The 18,306-nt window shown below is 42.0% G+C and overlaps 1 protein-coding gene across 1 annotated transcript; it reads left to right on the top strand.

Moving 5' to 3' along the window:
* Positions 1-1,074: 1,074 nt before the first annotated feature.
* Positions 1,075-3,126, top strand: LOC141101182 (uncharacterized). Its single transcript, XM_073590056.1, has 2 exons — positions 1,075-1,352; positions 1,463-3,126. Exon 2 carries the CDS (start codon positions 1,698-1,700, stop codon positions 2,859-2,861), a length of 1,164 nt encoding a protein of 387 aa, XP_073446157.1. The 5' UTR covers positions 1,075-1,352; positions 1,463-1,697; the 3' UTR covers positions 2,862-3,126.
* Positions 3,127-18,306: the final 15,180 nt, after the last annotated feature.

The raw sequence follows: 18,306 nt of genomic DNA on the forward strand, positions 1-18,306 counted from the left end.
AAAGGCGTTTAGTGAGTATTTCCCTGCTCTGTATTGTGCCGCAGTGACTGTTGTCCTTGACGGCACTGTTGGGTTTCGTGCTAGGCGTATTCTAGCAGGAAACCCAACAGTGTCATCGTGGTCTACAGTGACTGCTTTGAGTATTGTATTGCTACATTGTGCCGCAGTGACTGTTGTCCTTGACGGCACTGTTGGGTTTCGTGCTAGGCGTATTCTAGCAGGAAACCCAACAGTGTCATCGTGGTCTACAGTGACTGCTTTGAGTATTGTATTGCTACATTGTGCCGCAGTGACTGTTGTCCTTGACGGCACTGTTGGGTTTCGTGCTAGGCGTATTCTAGCAGGAAACCCAACAGTGTCATCGTGGTCTACAGTGACTGCTTTGAGTATTGTATTGCTACATTGTGCCGCAGTGACTGTTGTCCTTGACGGCACTGTTGGGTTTCGTGCTAGGCGTATTCTAGCAGGAAACCCAACAGTGTCATCGTGGTCTACAGTGACTGCTTTGAGTATTGTATTGCTACATTGTGCCGCAGTGACTGTTGTCCTTGACGGCACTGTTGGGTTTCGTGCTAGGCGTATTCTAGCAGGAAACCCAACAGTGTCATCGTGGTCTACAGTGACTGCTTTGAGTATTGTATTGCTACATTGTGCCGCAGTGACTGTTGTCCTTGACGGCACTGTTGGGTTTCGTGCTAGGCGTATTCTAGCAGGAAACCCAACAGTGTCATCGTGGTCTACAGTGACTGCTTTGAGTATTGTATTGCTACATTGTGCCGCAGTGACTGTTGTCCTTGACGGCACTGTTGGGTTTCGTGCTAGGCGTATTCTAGCAGGAAACCCAACAGTGTCATCGTGGTCTACAGTGACTGCTTTGAGTATTGTATTGCTACATTGTGCCGCAGTGACTGTTGTCCTTGACGGCACTGTTGGGTTTCGTGCTAGGCGTATTCTAGCAGGAAACCCAACAGTGTCATCGTGGTCTACAGTGACTGCTTTGAGTATTGTATTGCTACATTGTGCCGCAGTGACTGTTGTCCTTGACGGCACTGTTGGGTTTCGTGCTAGGTGTATTCTAGCAGGAAACCCAACAGTGTCATCGGGGTGTACAGTGACTGCTTTGAGTATTGTATTGCTAAATTGTGAAGCAGTGACTGTTGTACTTGACGGCACTGTTTTTTTTTATCAACAGTGGACAAAGTCCGAACACGTTGGCGTTCGATCAAGGACCGCTTCAACAGTGATGTTCGTGCTGAGGGCCAGGTTCGCAGTGGATCTGCGTCAAGGACCAGAACTAGATACCGTCACTATCACGCGTTGCAGTTCCTAAGACCGGTCCTTGCCACAAGATCGTAAGTATTATACATTTTGGGTTTTTATTTTTATTAATCTGTGTTTTTCTAATCCACAGCTGATGCTTCTTGTAAAGGCATGGTAGTAATGATTTTCCTTTCTTCCACAGCACCTGGAGCAGCACCCTGCAACCTGGCCCTGGAGCGGTCCTTCGTCGGACGTCCTCTGACCCGTCCCAGCCATCCGACAGCCAGGAAGCACCTTGCAGGTCCCACACACACACAGCTGGTGACCAGGAAGCTGGGCCATCAGGTGTTCCCCTGTCCCAGGTCTCTGCCACTGGTTATGCGGGCACTACCCGCCAGCGGCAGAGGGCCTTGGACAGGAATGTCTTGCCCGAGTTTATGCATTTGAGCGAGACATTTAATTCCAGCCTCAAGTCACTGTCCGACAGAGTTGAAAGCGGTTTTGCACTGATGGAACGTGGTTTTAACCACTTTGAACACCGCTTCAATTCTGTAGAACAGCGCCTTGACCGTCTGGAGGCCGACCTCAACAGACCAGCACACCATTTTTTTAGTAAGATTGAAAAGGGCATGGCGGAACACCTTAGTCCTGATCAACAGCTGAATGTGCTGCAGGCCTGCAACAATGCTTTCTTGCAGGCTATGCAGCATAATCGGTACGGTCAGCAGTCAGTGGTGTCCTTTCCACCTGTGCCACCATTGACTCGCTTCACCTCACTACCGACTTGTGCTGCATACCACTGCACGGACACCTCTCTTCAAAGGCTGGACACCCACCGTTACACCACCACAAGTCTGAGTGCAGCTGGTCACTTCACCGACACCACCATGGCAAGCGCTGCTCCTGTCTGGAGCACCACCGCCAATCCCATGCATGCGTGGAGCTCAGCCACCACTAGGCAAACATGGAACAGCCCTGCCGCTACAACAACATGTAGTAGCCCTGCCACCACCACTCTGCAAACCTGGGCCATCACTGCCGCCACCAGTCCTCCTGCAAGGACGAGCACTGACCAAGAAGAGCAGCATCAGCCACCTCAGCAGCAGCAGCCAACTCAGCAGCCGCCACCTCAGCAGCAGCAGCCACCTCAGCAGCAGCCGCCACCTCAGCAGCAGCAGCAACCACCTCAGCAGCAGCCGCCACCTCAGCAGCAGCAGCAACCACCTCAGCAGCAGCAACCACCTCAGCAGCAGCTGCCACCTCAGCAGCAGCCGCCACCTCAGCAGCAGCAGCCATACCAGCAGACGGGGGACCTACATTCCATATTTGCCCCTACTTCAAGGCGAAATCAATCAAGGCGGGCATTGGGCCAAAGTCGGTCCAGGCACACAAGCCTACGGCGACATGCCATTACAACTAATGTAACTGAACAGATTTCCTCTCCTACAAGTGTTCCAAGTTTAATTCCCTTAACTGGACTACCTTCCCCCACAAGTTTTGTTGCCCCTTCCCCTCAAACACCGTCTTCAACTGCAAGTGTTGCATATTCCCTGCACACCCCCAAATTGAAACCATCTGCCCCCAAACGCCGTAAAAAATAATTTTTAAATTTTTTTTTTGTGATAAAAAATAAATTTACATTTGTGGTTCACCATTAATAAGTTTCATTAATGTTGTTTGCGCCGCTCACACACACTGATGGGTAAATACATGTTAAAAACCAACCCAAGGGCTAGTATAGTCATATGTGAAATAACATGGACTAGTATAGTCATTCAAAGGCCTAGTGTAATAACTCTAGTTTTACAAAATAGAATCTGGTTTCATGAAAAACAAACTGTTGAAACTTGTCTAAAAAATAAGTTTCTTTCTAGTTTCACCAGTTTGTTTTTGGTGAAACAAGATGCTAGTTGTTAAAAATCGAGTTATTACAGTAGGCCTTGGTATGACTATACTAGGCCGTGGTATTTCACATATACTACTAGCCCCAAGGCCTAGTATACTCATATTTGAAATACCACCGCCTAGTATAGTCATTCCAAGGCCTAGTGTAATAACTCTAGTTTTACAAAATAGAATCTGGTTTCATGAAAAACAAACTGTTGAAACTTGTCTAAAAAATAAGTTTCTTTCTAGTTTCACCAGTTTGTTTTTGGTGAAACAAGATGCTAGTTGTTAAAAATCGAGTTATTACAGTAGGCCTTGGTATGACTATACTAGGCCGTGGTATTTCACATATTACTATACTACTAGCCCCAAGGCCTAGTATACTCATATTTGAAATACCACGGCCTAGTATAGTCATTCAAAGGCCTAGTGTAATAACTTTTAATGGAGCAGATTACATTCATCCACTCAATGCTGACTTGTATTCCCCATGGACTTTCATTGGGGTTGGGTTTTGAGTGTTGTGTTTTGAGAAAATCACATACTTTGTTTTAAACTATTTGCACAATTTTATCTTGAAAAAAAATGGTTTCCTGATTCATGGCCTGCAGCTTTGCTCATTCCAATATATTTAACGCAGACTAGCAATGCTGCATTTTAACTCGTATGTGTATTTACCTGCCCAGGTGTGTGAACATAACAAAATTCAGTTATACATGGGAAGTTTTTTAATTAATCGGAGTTTAAAAAATATAGTGCACTCAGTAATGGTATCAAATAAGGATTTTTATTACCATAAACAACAACATTACACCATTTCATCTTGCCAGTGCACCCGTCCTACATCAGAAATAAAGTAGGCCGCAAATTTGTCCCTCATTTGGCCAACTTCAACGGATGACCTGAGAGTGTGCTGAGTGAATTCAGGCAATGGGTTAGGAGCATCATCGTCCAGTTCAAAGGTCGGGTGCTCTTTAGCCATCACAAAGTTATGTAGAACCACACAGGCCTTCACCACCTCATCGACTGTTTCAAGTTTAAGATTAATGGCCGTGCCCAGAATTCGCCATCTGGAAACAAGAATCCCAAAAGCACACTCGACAGTTCTTCTGGCCCTGGTCAGCCTGTAATTAAAAATTTTTTTGGTGTGGTCCAAGTCCCGGCTGGAGTAGGGTTTCAGTAAGTTTCCGCACATTTGAAAAGCCTCATCGCCAACCATTACAAAGGGCAGTGGCGGAGCTTCGGTGTGAGGAAGAGGCCGTGGCATAGGGAAATTAAATTGGTTGCCATACAACCTCCGGCCCATGTCTGAGTTTTTAAAAGCCTGCGAGTCATTACCACGGCCAAATGCTCCAATGTCCACTGCTACAAACATACATCCGGCATCCGCAATTGCAATGAGTACTATTGAAAAGTACTTTTTGTAATTATAGTACTCAGATCCCGTTCTTTGGGGTTTGATGATCCGTATGTGTTTCCCATCAACAGCTCCCAAACAGTTGGGAAAATTGCATACTGTCCAGAATTTGTCAGCAATTTCCATCCACTTTTCAGCGGTGGGCAGGGGCATAAATTCTGGGCAAAGAACATTCCAGAGAGCCCGGCAGGTGTCAGCAACAATTCCAGACAAGGTAGAGATTCCAATACGGTACTGGAAGTGTAGTGAGGATAGGGTTTCTCCAGTCGCCAGGAATCTGTGAACAGACAAAGAAGTAAAATTAATATTTATGTATATTATTTTTAAAAACTATAAAAAAAATATTAGTACATTCACGAAAACTAATTACCCAAGGTTTTGAATACTAAATTTACAAAAAAAAACATCAGACCACACCCCTTTGTTTTTAAAACATACCGTAATGTCACCAGTAGCCGTTCCTCAGGAGGAATCGCACGACGGAGCTGTGTGTCCTGTCTCCGGATGGATTGTTGGACACGAGCAAGCAAATCCATGAAACTTTCGTGGGACATCCGGATATAATCAGTAAATTTCTCCGGGTTTGCACGTAGCTCGCTGTAGAGGGTGTGGTATGCCCCACGGCTCTCCCGGAGTTCAACAATCGGATGTATCCACAAACGCCGCCGTCTTCGCTGCCTCTCTCTCTTCCTTTGTTCATGGCAAGCAACTGCATACGCCTGAGCCATCGCGATGTCCAAATCCAAGTTGAAGTGAAAACTCTTCCAGCGCAGATCCATGGTCACGAGAAGAATCAAGCAAATGTGAAGAATACTGTAGACAGGGTGTATATATATTAACATACCACACCCACAATGAAGTCCCATTGGTCTTGTGTGTTGTTGAATGGTTGTTTTTTCTTTTTTGTGGGGTTTTTCCAAAATCTGTAAAAAAACGCAAACGCACAAAAAACGCATACAAACGCGCAAAAAAGCTGCGTTTTTTTCCTGCATGCGCATTAAAATGCTGGAAAAAAACGCAGCGTTTGTATGCATTTGTATGCGTTTTTTTAATGCGTTTTTTTGCGGGAAAAACGCGCTGCAAAAAAAAGCAAGTGTGAAACTAGCCTAACACAGCTAAAGTTTGGCCTCACTTCTGAAAATGTCCTGTAGCATTTGGCACCCAGAAATTAAGTGCTGTAAGTTGTGAAGTAGAGCATGCTTAGATTGGTGTTACTCACATGTTCAAGCTCCAGCACCGGGCCTTGCTTATATCTACTATGGTCATCTCTCACTATATTAATCAACCTAGGTTACTCTATTAAACCAGCAATATATCATCACTCAAAGCCTTTTAAGGCCAGTCCAAACAGCCAAGAGATACCGAAGTATTCAGGAAAGTAACCTCATTTTCCATTACATGTGCTCCAACCAAGTAACTAATTATCTTTCCTGCAACTTCTGCTTAATCGCCTGCATTTGACTATTTCCTAATTATGTTATTGAATCCTATGGCTATTGCTAATAAGCTCTGCTGAAACAAGCTGCTATCTGCAATCTCATTTCTGCTATCAAGGAACCTAGTGCCAAGTCATCTCTGCTATTCCTGTTTTAACCATATCCCTGCTGCAAGTTCCTGTTTTCATATATGTTTGCTCTATTCGTGTGGTTTATCAAATCCCTGCTGCAAGTTCCTATTTGCCTATGTCTCTGCTATTCCTGTGATTAACTGTATTGCTGCTGCAAGATACCTTACTGCATGTACAGTCTGTCTGCAATTCCTATAGTTAATGATATCCCAGCAAGATTCTTGACTGCATAGACTTTTCTGTTAATCCTGTATATAACTGTCTTACAGATGAATCTACTGCTTCCAACTTGCCCAATTGCCAACAGGCATACCATGCTGTCATGGTCAACATGCTGCCCCATAAATACATTTCAACTGCATCTTCACCTCTCGTCAGTGCTATTCACCCTGACCTATAGCTTAGAGAATCCATCCCATTGGGTGAGCCCATAACAATTGGATTTTTTTCTAGCATAATCAACTGGCGATAAAATGAATTATGACTTGAAGAATAGCAAACATCAACTTTTTGGGCAAGTATGACCCTGTCAAACAGTCTTTCCAGGACAACATTGTGTAGGTACTAGTTACTGTTACTGCGTATTACAATATCCCTAACCAATAGCCATTTTGGAAATGTTTAGATCCAGTCATCTAGCTATTACTATTTGGCCAATGCCAGATGCTCACTTGCCCATTTTTCCTTCTAGAAACGGCTATTCACTTGATTATTAATAAATCCCACCCCTGACAGGGACTCCTGTAAAGAGATAATCTATATTATTCCCTTCACCTGTCAGGGGTTTTAAATGTTCAGGCCAATAGATGTATATTAGTCAGAATAGAAACATCTACTTGCAAATGTAGCCTAAAGTAAAGAGACTATAGTTTTGACATTGACTTTATACTTTATAATTTTGAAATCCACATCTGTCAATTAAAAAAGAAATTTTGTAAACCATAAAAAATGTCTTTTTTTGCCTTGTCGAAAAGATATTTCCCTGAAGAGTCATTAATGGCTTCATCCAATGCAATATTAAAGTCTGCTTGGAACGTTAGCAAACTCTTTTTTATTGAGACATATATTTTCTATTAGAGCAGTTTACTTTATAAGGATCAGCTTCTGAACAGGACTGTGAAAATGTTTCACTGACGATGGACTCCAATGTACTTATTGCAAGACTGTGATGAATGGAAAAAGCTGAGTATTTCATATACCTCCAAGTATGTGTTATGCCCTATTATAAATTTAATTATTGTGCCTCTGTCATAATTCACCTTCAGATCAATAACATATTAATTACCCATTGCTACAAAATTACGTTGCTAAATTATATTTGAATTTCTTGTAATTGACAACACTGTAGAATTTCCTGTCGCTCCTGAACGATAATGAAATTGTTTAACCATTGACTGCAACAGCAAAGGTTAATTAATAAATTATAGTACATTGTGAAGCCTGAATGCAAGATTCATAATCAGACTAAGTCAGCGTCAGCTCAAGGCTGCTGTTTAAACTACACTACATACTATTGATTTTGCTTTATATCTGCCAATAAGCTTGATTCTACAATTTTAGGTGGAAAGATCCATTCTTCAAATTGCTTTTCATTGTGAATGGTAATTTTCTTTCCCCTGCTCAAACAGCTATGAGTCATAATTAAACAGGGTTCCTTAACTCTGTCTGAATTAGCTTTTTACGCATTGACTTGAATATTAAAATTAATTCTTTTTTTTAGCTATGAACAATTTCAACTCTATTTGATAGTATAGCTGTTGACTTATTAGAGGGTATTTCCGCTTATAACTTTAACTTAGGCTAGATTCACACATTCAAACTTTGTTATATACATTTTTGTGACTGAAAATCAGTTCTATTTTTCAGAGTCAATGGCACAGAAATTTCTCCAATAAAATCTGTACTAAGGCTAGTTTCACACTAAGGTATGGAGGAGCTGTGGAGGGAAGCGGACTTCCTCTGTGACACTCCACCCACTGCCGTGCCTCCTCCATTCAGCTCCACCTACATCGGCATGCTGCCTGCGTACCCTGTCTTTAGCATTGGGTACGCAGGCCATGCCGATGTATGTCTATGCCTCTGCATGCGTCGTTTTGACAGTGTGGCAACCTGCGTCAAACCCAAAACGATGCATGCGGAGGCATATGCATTCATCGGCATCCGCATACATCGCCATGGCCTGTGTACCCAGTGCTAAAGAAAAGGTATGCAGGCCGCATGCCGACATAGGCGGAGGGCGGAGCAGGACGGAGGAGCCGCTGCAGTTGGCGGAGCATCACGGAGGAAGTACGTATCCCTCCGCAGCTCCTCCATATGCTAGTGTGAAGCTAGCCTAAAGGAGTTGACCAGTATTTTCAAAGTCTGTTTCATATGAGCTAACTGCTATCCCAAATCTTTCTGTGACCTAAAATGCACCCCTGGTCGCATGATCGTTGGCTGAGAATCCTCTGACTTCCAGTGATGCCACATCAATTTCTCCATGACTTCTAGGCTCTGGAATATGATGTAACAACTGTTGTGAGTTCATTCTCCCCTTCACCTTTGATGTCTGATGAACTCCCTCTGCTGGTGAAGAGAGGTGGTGAAATTGATTGGGATGGGAAGAACCTGTCATCTGAACAGGCGGAGTGTGATTGGACATCTGGAATTTCTGAGTGGATATAAGGCAGCCGACGCCCTGCAGGGCTGCTGGTGATCCTTTCTGCTCTGAGCTCTTGCATCCAGCTTAGTTCCTGTCTACTAAAAGCTAAGTTTTTGCCCTGCTATTATTCCATGAGATTTTGTCTGGTTTCCTTAGTGTTTGTATTCAGCCAGTCCTGGTTGGGACTGGCTGAATTCCATTTTTGTCTCTGATCAGTTGATCTCTTTGCTCTGTTTTCAGAATATACCTGAGTGCTGATATAGTGATTTTGAAGTCTAGTGACTTCAGGGCCTTTTTCCCTATCAGACGGTTGGGACATTTTTGGTAGGGTTTTTTGCGGATTGAAGCCAGCATCTTTTCTGTCCTGTCCTATCTAGTTAGTTGGGCCCGATCGTTTGCTCAGCCTGTCTTTCTGTCTGTGTTTGTGTTTTCATCTGTTTTTCACCGACAATACATGTTGGGGGCTGTCTATTGCTTTGGGGTCTGCTCTGGGGCAGTTTAGATTTCCCCTTTCCTTCTTTAGGCTTATGTAGTTCTCCGGCTGTGACGAGGGGTCTAGGGCACCGTAGGAACCCCCCACGGCTACTGTTAGTTGTGGTGTATAGGATCAGGGGTCTGCAATCCGATAGCTACCAACCTCTCCGGTTTTCTGGACTTAGCTTGTATTTTTGTTTTCTCCTCCTCCGGTGACTGATTCATAACAGACAACACTCTGTGGTGGCTGGGGCTCTATTTAGCAGAGCTCACTCACTGTTTTTGTGCATACGACTGCAGATACAGCTCTCCTCCCTTGTATTTGCTTCATCAAAGATCACAGCTGGGGGCTCATGCTGAACCTACCATGCTGTTATATTTTTGTCAAAAACAGACCGCTGCTGCCTCCTATCATCAGGAAAATTATGCAATTGACCAACAATTAACAGAAGAGGCCATAGACAGTTCCAACTAATAGGCAAGTTATTGGGAAACGAACACTGAGCTTATGAAATATAGAGCTCCAATTCCAACCCATGGAATATATATATTATACACATGGTATGGTCATTGCTAACTCTACATTAACCCAAGAAAAATTCTTTAAGGCTTCAATAACACTTTTACAGTTCTTTGCAAAATATTAATTGTATGGATTTGAAATATTTCACCCATAGACTTTTATAGCACTGTGCATTATTGGGCATTAATCCGCTTTTGCCATAACAGAGTTATGTTCCTAAGAATAATGCAAGTCATTTAACCATGAAATGTAGCTTATTTTAAAATTTTCCTTATACCCACTGTGAAATATAAGGGGTGCTCCTTAATATAATAATGATGTTCATGATGGCAACAAAAATTTTCAACACAGATTATGAACTTATTAACAACAGAGCATTCTGTAGGGCGATAGGAGAAAGAACACATGATTTCTCCCGTTCTCATGTCTCCAAGTGCTCCCCTGGAATTAAAAATAACTGGTTAAGTGAATCAGGCTGCCTGAGCCACTCACAGTATTAATCTGTGATGTCTATCTTGTCCTCTGAAATGCTTGAAAAAGGTTGGGAACAGGAAGACTAATCAATTTTATGGATCCCAGCCAGCTTCTCCTTGCCTAGCACGCTTTGATTGATAGGTTTCTCCCTATACATAAATAAATGTTTGCAATGAGGATGCAAGTCCTATGGGTCACTTTACAAACTGAAGGAGATTACCAATGTTATGGGTGTCTGGCTGCTATGCATCCAAATTTAAGAACTTTTTTTACAAACAGTAAAATGAAAGTGGAAGGCAAACATACATTTCCATAGGTATTTTAAATTTTTATTTAATGACTTTATCATCAAAGTTGGGCAATACCTTCAGCTGTCCAAAAAAACTGCATATGCACAATGGAAACATGGTTTTCTTGTAAGAAATACCTTTATTAGATTATATTAGTTCATGTCTCTGAAGAGATAATTCATCAGTGCACTTATTTTTCTTCATAACACAATAATTTACTACTTCTTTCAAATCACAGTGGAAATCTTTTTGGTCGCTACACAGTTCTTGAAAAGAATGGAAGAGAGCACATCAAATATAAGAATTGGAACACTGAAGACTTTTGACTATTACATTTAAGTGAAAAAACTTGAAATCAATAACATTTTATTTGAGGCAAGAACACACATCCATCACTAAGGTGCAGCAAATTGATCTTTGAAAAATTCTATCAAAATTTTTCCTTCATCTGGTGTTGAACAACACAAAAAAACTAACTTTTTATTGTTAAAATGTCCTTTTTTTCTGCACAAACTTTCCATCTGTATCTAAGATATTTCATAATGGGTTTAACCAAACAATAAAACTGTTATACTTTGCTATATAGTTACATAGGTTGAAAAAAGACTCAGGTCCATCCAGTTCAACATCTCTGTGCCAATTTTACATTTATGTCACTAGATTATTTATATCCCACAATACCATTTCTGCTGAGATCGTCCAGCCCTTTTATAAAAGCTGTTATAGTGTCTGCCATTACTATGTCTTGTTCCAGGGAAGTCCACAGTCTAACCGCTCTAACTGTAAAGAACTCTTTCCATTTTAGTTGCTAGAATCACCTATCTTCCACTCTTAATGAGTGCCCCCTGATCCTTTGTAAGGACTTTGAAAGTAATAAGTCATGTGTCAGTCCTTTGTATTGACCACACATGTATTTATACATGTAAATGAGATCCCCTCTGAGCTGTCTTTTTTCTATGCTACACAAGCCCAATTTTTCCAATCTCACATCATATGAGAGGCCTTCCATCCCTTGTAATAATCTAGTTGCCTGACTTTGAACTCACTCTTACTTCCAAATACCCTTTTTATGATGTGAAGCCCAAAATTGAACCCCAAACTCATAGGGCCTTACAAATGATTTATAGAGGGGTAATAATACATTGGGCTCATTTGATTTCATCATTCCTTTTATACACTCTAAAATCTTCTTTTCTTTTTGTAGTTGCTGCTTGACATTGAGTACTACTACTCAGCTTACTTGTAACCAGAATACCCAAGTTCTTCTCCTGTTCTGTATTCTCGAGTATAATTCCATTTAATGTATATGTAGCAATAGGATTACTCCATCTGAGGTGCATTACTCTACATTTATCTACATTAAACCTCACTTGCCAAGTGTTTGTGTGGCACCCCAGAAGTCCGGTTGCCACAGTGGCATTGTCTCCCTCACAGGGGGTGATGACATGCCTGGAAGCAAGGAGAGTTTCCCTAGCCAGATAAAACTAGCATACAACACCTTTCCTGACTCCAGACCAGAAGGGGGAGCTCAAAACCTGGTTTCAGGAAAGCTTCCTTATTAGTTCTGGCATGGAGGCGGGGTTTGTTAGTCTGGGAGAGACTGTACAGGGCACAGGAACTGTGAGGAACTTGTGCCAAGAGCAGAGTGAAGAGAGAGGAAAGTGGAAGTATAGGAAAGCCTGGGTATTGGAGCTGTGACCAAGCTTAACCCAGGGAAGAGTGCCTGATGCCGGATGCCAGAGTCCGTAGCTGCATGGGGACAACAGTCCCAGCAGCCAAATCAGGAGGGCAGGAGACTGCAGGCCTCCTGGCCCCATCACACACCTGAAGGCACAACAACATACCAGAGCCGGAGCCGTGGTGTAGTGACACCTGTAAAAGCCTCAAGCTGCCTGCCATACAGGAAAGGACTAAAGAACAGTAAGGAACAGAGTACTGAGCATAGCTTCAGGCAGCAAGGACCTCATATAACAGTGCAGTAAGGAGGCCTCCAATACCATCTGTCTTAGAGGATCCTAAATTGCTTCCAGGCTGCCCGGGTCTCCTTTTCCACCTTTACCAGTGCTCCGGTCTGCACCTCAGAACATCCAGTAAAGGTAAAGGAAACTGTTGCCCTGCTGTGTCCTCATGGTTATTTACTGCATCACCTGCCCTGCATTACATCTATCATCACCATCTTTTATAATATAATTGCCCTGGGACTTAGCTCTACCTGTGGAGAGCTGTACCAACTCTGCTGCATCACCATCAACCTCAGCGGTCTTTTCAATCAGTGTCGGCCAATACCTTATTGGTGAATATCACAAAAATAATGCAATAGATAAGACAAGTGACATGAAGCAGAATTATCATTATGGGAAAGGGATAAACATAAATATTGGAACAGTTCATAGATAAGGAGTCTGGATGTTTCATTATCCTCTGATTGGGGTCTGGTACTGTGTTATAATGCCCCCAGAAGGTCTGAAGAGCAAATTCCTTAACTGATGCAAAAAGAAATAAAGCCATGTGACACATTCATTCCTGAACTGAGTGTGTCAAAGGTTGTTATAAATTTATACTCCCAAACCCTCCTGTCTCACTGAGATTTAAAGTTACCTTTTAAAACAAGTAATTTAATGTCCATGATGCTATGACCGGACATACAAAAATACTTTGCCACAGGTAGATCCATTCTTTTTCTCTTATTGTGTGGCAATGAGAATTCATCCTTGTTCTCAGTTTTTGCCCTGTCTCCCCTACACCCGTTAGATGTGATGCAGCGGAAGATACCTGGGATATTGCAGTCCTGATGTGAGTTGGGGATCTTTATCTTGTCCGTGGTCATTATAAATGGACAGATTTTACATTTTTTATGGTTTCAAGGAAAGGTTGCTGCAGCTGTTGAAGAGGACAGGGAGCTTCTGACAATGATGCTTCTTAAATTTGGGGGCTGCCTAAAACACAGTAATGGAGGTCAGGAAATATGGATTGTAATCGGGCATCTTTTTGTAGAAAAGGTTGTAATTTCCATGCAGCTCCTCTTAGCACCTCCAGATTTGGATTGTAGGTGGCTACTAGAGGCACTCGGTTATTTTCATCTTCAGCTTTGTAATGTAGCAGGTGATTCCTTGATATTCTGGTGGCTCTTGCAATTTGTTTTTCATTTGTTCTTGGATGGTAGCCCTGATTCAAAAAGGTCTTTCTGAGGCATCACAATACCAGACTCCAATCAGAGGACAATAAAACATCCAGACTCCTTATCTTTGAACTGTTACAATATTTATGTTTATCCCACTCCGATAATGATAAATCTGCTTCACGTAACTTGTCTTATCTATTACATTATTTCTGTGCTATTTTGTGCATAAATATGTGATTCTTCAGATGTTGTATTAGTCTTTGCCTGATGAAGAGATCTGAGTAGTCTCGAAATCTTGCAATTTGCTATCATTTTTTCAGTTAGCCATTAAAAGATATCAACCACAGAGGACTCTCAGTTCTAAATATTTTTCTATCTACTGGCTAGCATGGTACAAAGATATACATCTTTCCTATATCATTGTCATATGCATACATATAATGTTTCCTGTAGACCCCATGTGTTCCTGGCCATGTAACACTCCATGGCTCTTCTCCTCATTATTTTTACTCTGTTGTTAAATTATGTTTTCAATAAAATTTGTTGCTTTACCATATCCACTATTTCGCTCCTTCCTTCAGTTTTTTTGGGGGGGTTCGCACCCTTATATCAAGGCTAGTGAAAAATCTTTTCTGACCTATTACAAATTAGGGATGGAACCCATCAAGAATGCCCCTATAGCCTGTTCTATTCATTGTAGTCATGGAAACACTGATTAAAAAATCAGATACTCATGAGAAATTCAACTTGGAGAAAATCTGACATTTTCTGATGCTGAAAAAAGATTATCTTAAACCAACCACCCTTTTCACTTGCCCTCCACACTCTTCCACTGTATTAGGGACACAAATATTAGTTAACCAGGGAGCTTTTTTGCCCTCAACTATTGTAATTTAGAGAAAAACTATAATTTTCACTTTGCAGCTCTTTTACATTTCTTCCATGCGGAGATATCAAAGACTAAAAACCTTTTTATGCTACTATTTTCTTTGACATATTTAATTGATGTGATACTTTTGCAATATTTCTGTTATCGATTACAATATGTTTAAACTAATGTTGACTTCCAGGATCACCCACCTTTGTCTATCTGTGATGCTCTACTTTTTAAACATTTTTAATATATCTCCTTGTGAATAAAGTTCATCCTTTCTTATATGCTTTGGATCTAGTATTTTGGTGTCTTGTATACTCTTCCCTGACAAATGCTAAGAATTACTGTTCCTACATTCATTGTTTCTCAATGATGTCACATGGCTTAAGAAGCTTTTGTCTTTTTCAAAATTTAAGGAACAATCCAGCACACAAACTTTTTCTTCCCTCTTTCTTCTTTCTTAATTCTTCAGACATACCAACTGATCCATTGGTCCAAAATATTCTAATTTGGTTTCATTGCTCCAGAGATCAGATCTACAGCACTTCTGTTGCTTATTTATTTTGTGTATATTGCACCCAACTTTTCATGTGTTTTTATCTTAGTAAATGTTTATGTCTTGGACTTTGGCAGTGGAGATGTTCAGCCTTTAGTATGGGTCCTACTTTGTAAACTGAAATCTTTTTTTTTTTTTGATCAAATTTTTATTAATCAGAATTCAAAATACAGAATATACAGTAGATCTTCCACAAACAATAGATTTACAAATTGAACATCCCTGTTCCCCAACATGTAGACAGCTTATATAACTCTTTTCTCCATAAGATTTCTCTTACACCATAATTTACCATTAGTCATCCTTTTTACCCATATTGTCAATCAAACCATACAAAACAAAAATGTTCCTATGTCCGGGTATTAATGGTCTATCCACAACACCAGCATTGTAAAATATAGCACATTCCCATCAGTTAACTGTACCGTATTGTAGCCAGGGATTCCACAACCTCTCATAGGTTTTAGAATTGCCTCTTTTAGCATATATCCTTTCCTACAGCCAGGTGATACAAGACACCTGTTTCACAAACTCTCTCCCAGAAGGTGGTTCTTTCCTGATCCAGTTCCTCTCAATTAGCTTCCTTGCTACATACTGTATAGTAGTCTGGCTATAGCAAGCTTTGCACTATTAACTATGTCAATTTCTTCCACATATCCCAGTATGCAGACAAGTGGGTTTTTGGGTATAACACTTCCATAAGTCCCTTCTATTCTGTTAACGACATTAAACTAGAATGCAGATAGCCTGGGACAAGTCCACATCATATGAAGGATTCCGGCATCAGACCCCCCACATCTTGGACAGTTAGAGTTGTCCCTCAGCCCCATTTTAAACATCAGAAGGGGGGTATGGTACACACAATGGATCACATAAAGATGGGACAACCTAGCTGGTTCACTCATAGTGAGTTTGGGGACATATTCTAGGACGCTGTCCCATACCTCGTCAGTCATCACCACAATATATCCCTCCCATTTGGATCTTGCTTTAAGTGGGAACCCCATTAAAAGTGTATGCAATATATCTTTGTAGGTGTTAGAAATTACCCCTTTTGTAAGTCCAGCACCACCACATATATAGTCCAACACTATGTCAGATTGTATCTGCAGGTTTCTGGAAAGTTTTTGAGCCGTAATGGCATGCCGTACCTGACAGTAGTGGTACCATTCAGAATCCGGCAACTGAAACTCACTCTGTAATTGCACAAACGGTCTCAGCTCCCCGTTATCCATAATTTGAGACATTAATGTCAGCCCCCTACGTTTCCAGCCTTCCAGTCTCCCAAGTTTCCGAATCTCTGGGAGGTTACTATTATCCCATATAACTGTGAATCTAGTCAACCCGGTCACCCCTCTCACCCTCTTTAGTCTGTTCCACAGGTCTTGTAAGAGTTGCAGATTTTGACACCCGTCTCCCATTACACCCATCTTCCCATCCTCTAGGCCAAGTATCAACGGGCTTCTATTTAGTACGTATTCCAGCACTCCTCTGATGACGCCTGCCTTCTCTTGATTAGACCACCCTATGAGATGTTGACTTTGGACAGCTAAAAAATACAGTTCTGGATTTGGTAGTGCCAGTCCCCCCTCATCCTTTGGTCTTTGCAAGGTTTCAAGCCTTATTCTAGGTTGCTTCTTACCCCATACCAAGGCCCTAAACAGTGAATTCACCACTCCGAACCTTTTCTGCGTATCCAGATTGGGGAGTTGTGTAATATATATAAAAGCTTGGGCATTAAAACCATTTTAAGTAGATTAATCCTTCCCACCACCGACAAGTGTAATTTGTTCCAAGTATCCACCTTAGTTCTTAGAATTGCCAGTAGAGGTACTAGATTAGTATTAAGGTACTCAGTCACCGGTAGGGAAGCCTGTATCCCCAAATATTTAAACATTTCCACATATTGTAGTTTGTTGGCCCCTATGTCTTCCTGAGTCCCTACCACCTCCTTGTCCACTTTAAATAGGATTGATTTAGACCAATTTATGGTCAGTCCTGAGATCTCACCGAACCCCTCAATGGTCTGCACAGCATGATCCAATGAAGCCGAGGGGTCCCCTAGGAATAACAAAAGGTCATCCGCATACAGGGCCACCTTTTCCTCCAAATCGCCATATTGAAACCCCTTTATTGCCTTGTTGCGTCTAATAGCAGCCGCCAATGGCTCTATCGCAATAGCGAACAGGAGAGGTGACAGTGGACAGCCTTGCCTCGTTCCTCTATGCAGCTGTATTCCCACGGACATTACCCCATTAATCTTAACTCTAGCTGTGGGTTGAGTATACAATAGCTGAATCCACGCTGTAAATTGAGGACCAAAGCCCATACTATGCAGCGCTCTCCACAGGTATGACCATTCTACAGAGTCAAAGGCTTTATGGGCATCAAGTGAGGCTATCACCCTCCCACCTGGGTTATCGACTGGCAACTGCAGATTGAGATATAGTCTCCGTATATTGGCTGTTGTTGATCTATTGGGCATAAACCCCGATTGATCCATATGGATCAATGTATCAACAACACCAGTTAGTCGGTTCGCCAGCACTTTAGCCAGTATTTTCACATCAGCTGTCAGCAAGGATATTGGCCTGTATGAATCTGGAATTCCTGGATTTTTACCGTCCTTAGAAATCACCACTATCACCGCCTCCCGCATAGACGCAGGCAAAATCCCTTCTTTCATAGCCTCCTCAAACACTATTAATAGCTTGGGTAGCAGAATTTCTTCTAGGTGTTTGTATATTTCCGCAGGAAGACCGTCTGCTCCCGGGGCCCTCTCATTAGTCATGCCATGCAGAGCTATCTCCAACTCCTCTACTGTGATAGAAGAATCCAACTTATCCCTATCTTCCACAGATAGTGTCGGAAGCAGTCCCGCTCCTAGAAATGCCTCCACCCCCCTTCCCCTCCCATTCTACTCGATATATAGAGGTTCTGGTAAAAACCTGCGAAGACCTCCAGAATTTCGGGCGTCTCAGTAACCCTTGTCCCCTTTGCAGTATCCATACTATGTATAAATGAGCTGCCTCTCTGGGCTGCAGCTATAATCGACAATAGATGACCAACTTTTTCCCCTTCTTCGTAGAATCTAATCTTCTGAAAAGCCTGCTTCTTAGTTGCTTTATCTAGTAGTAACCTGTGATGAATGAGACACCGAGGAGGAAAAAACAAAAAAGCAAGCTAAGCCCAGAAAACTGGAGAGGTTGGTAACTAGCGGAT

Source organism: Dendrobates tinctorius, unplaced genomic scaffold (genome assembly GCF_039654945.1).
Source record: "Dendrobates tinctorius isolate UK_male_01 unplaced genomic scaffold, ASM3965494v1 ptg000115l, whole genome shotgun sequence".
In the NCBI taxonomy this organism is placed as follows: Eukaryota; Metazoa; Chordata; class Amphibia; order Anura; family Dendrobatidae; genus Dendrobates; species Dendrobates tinctorius.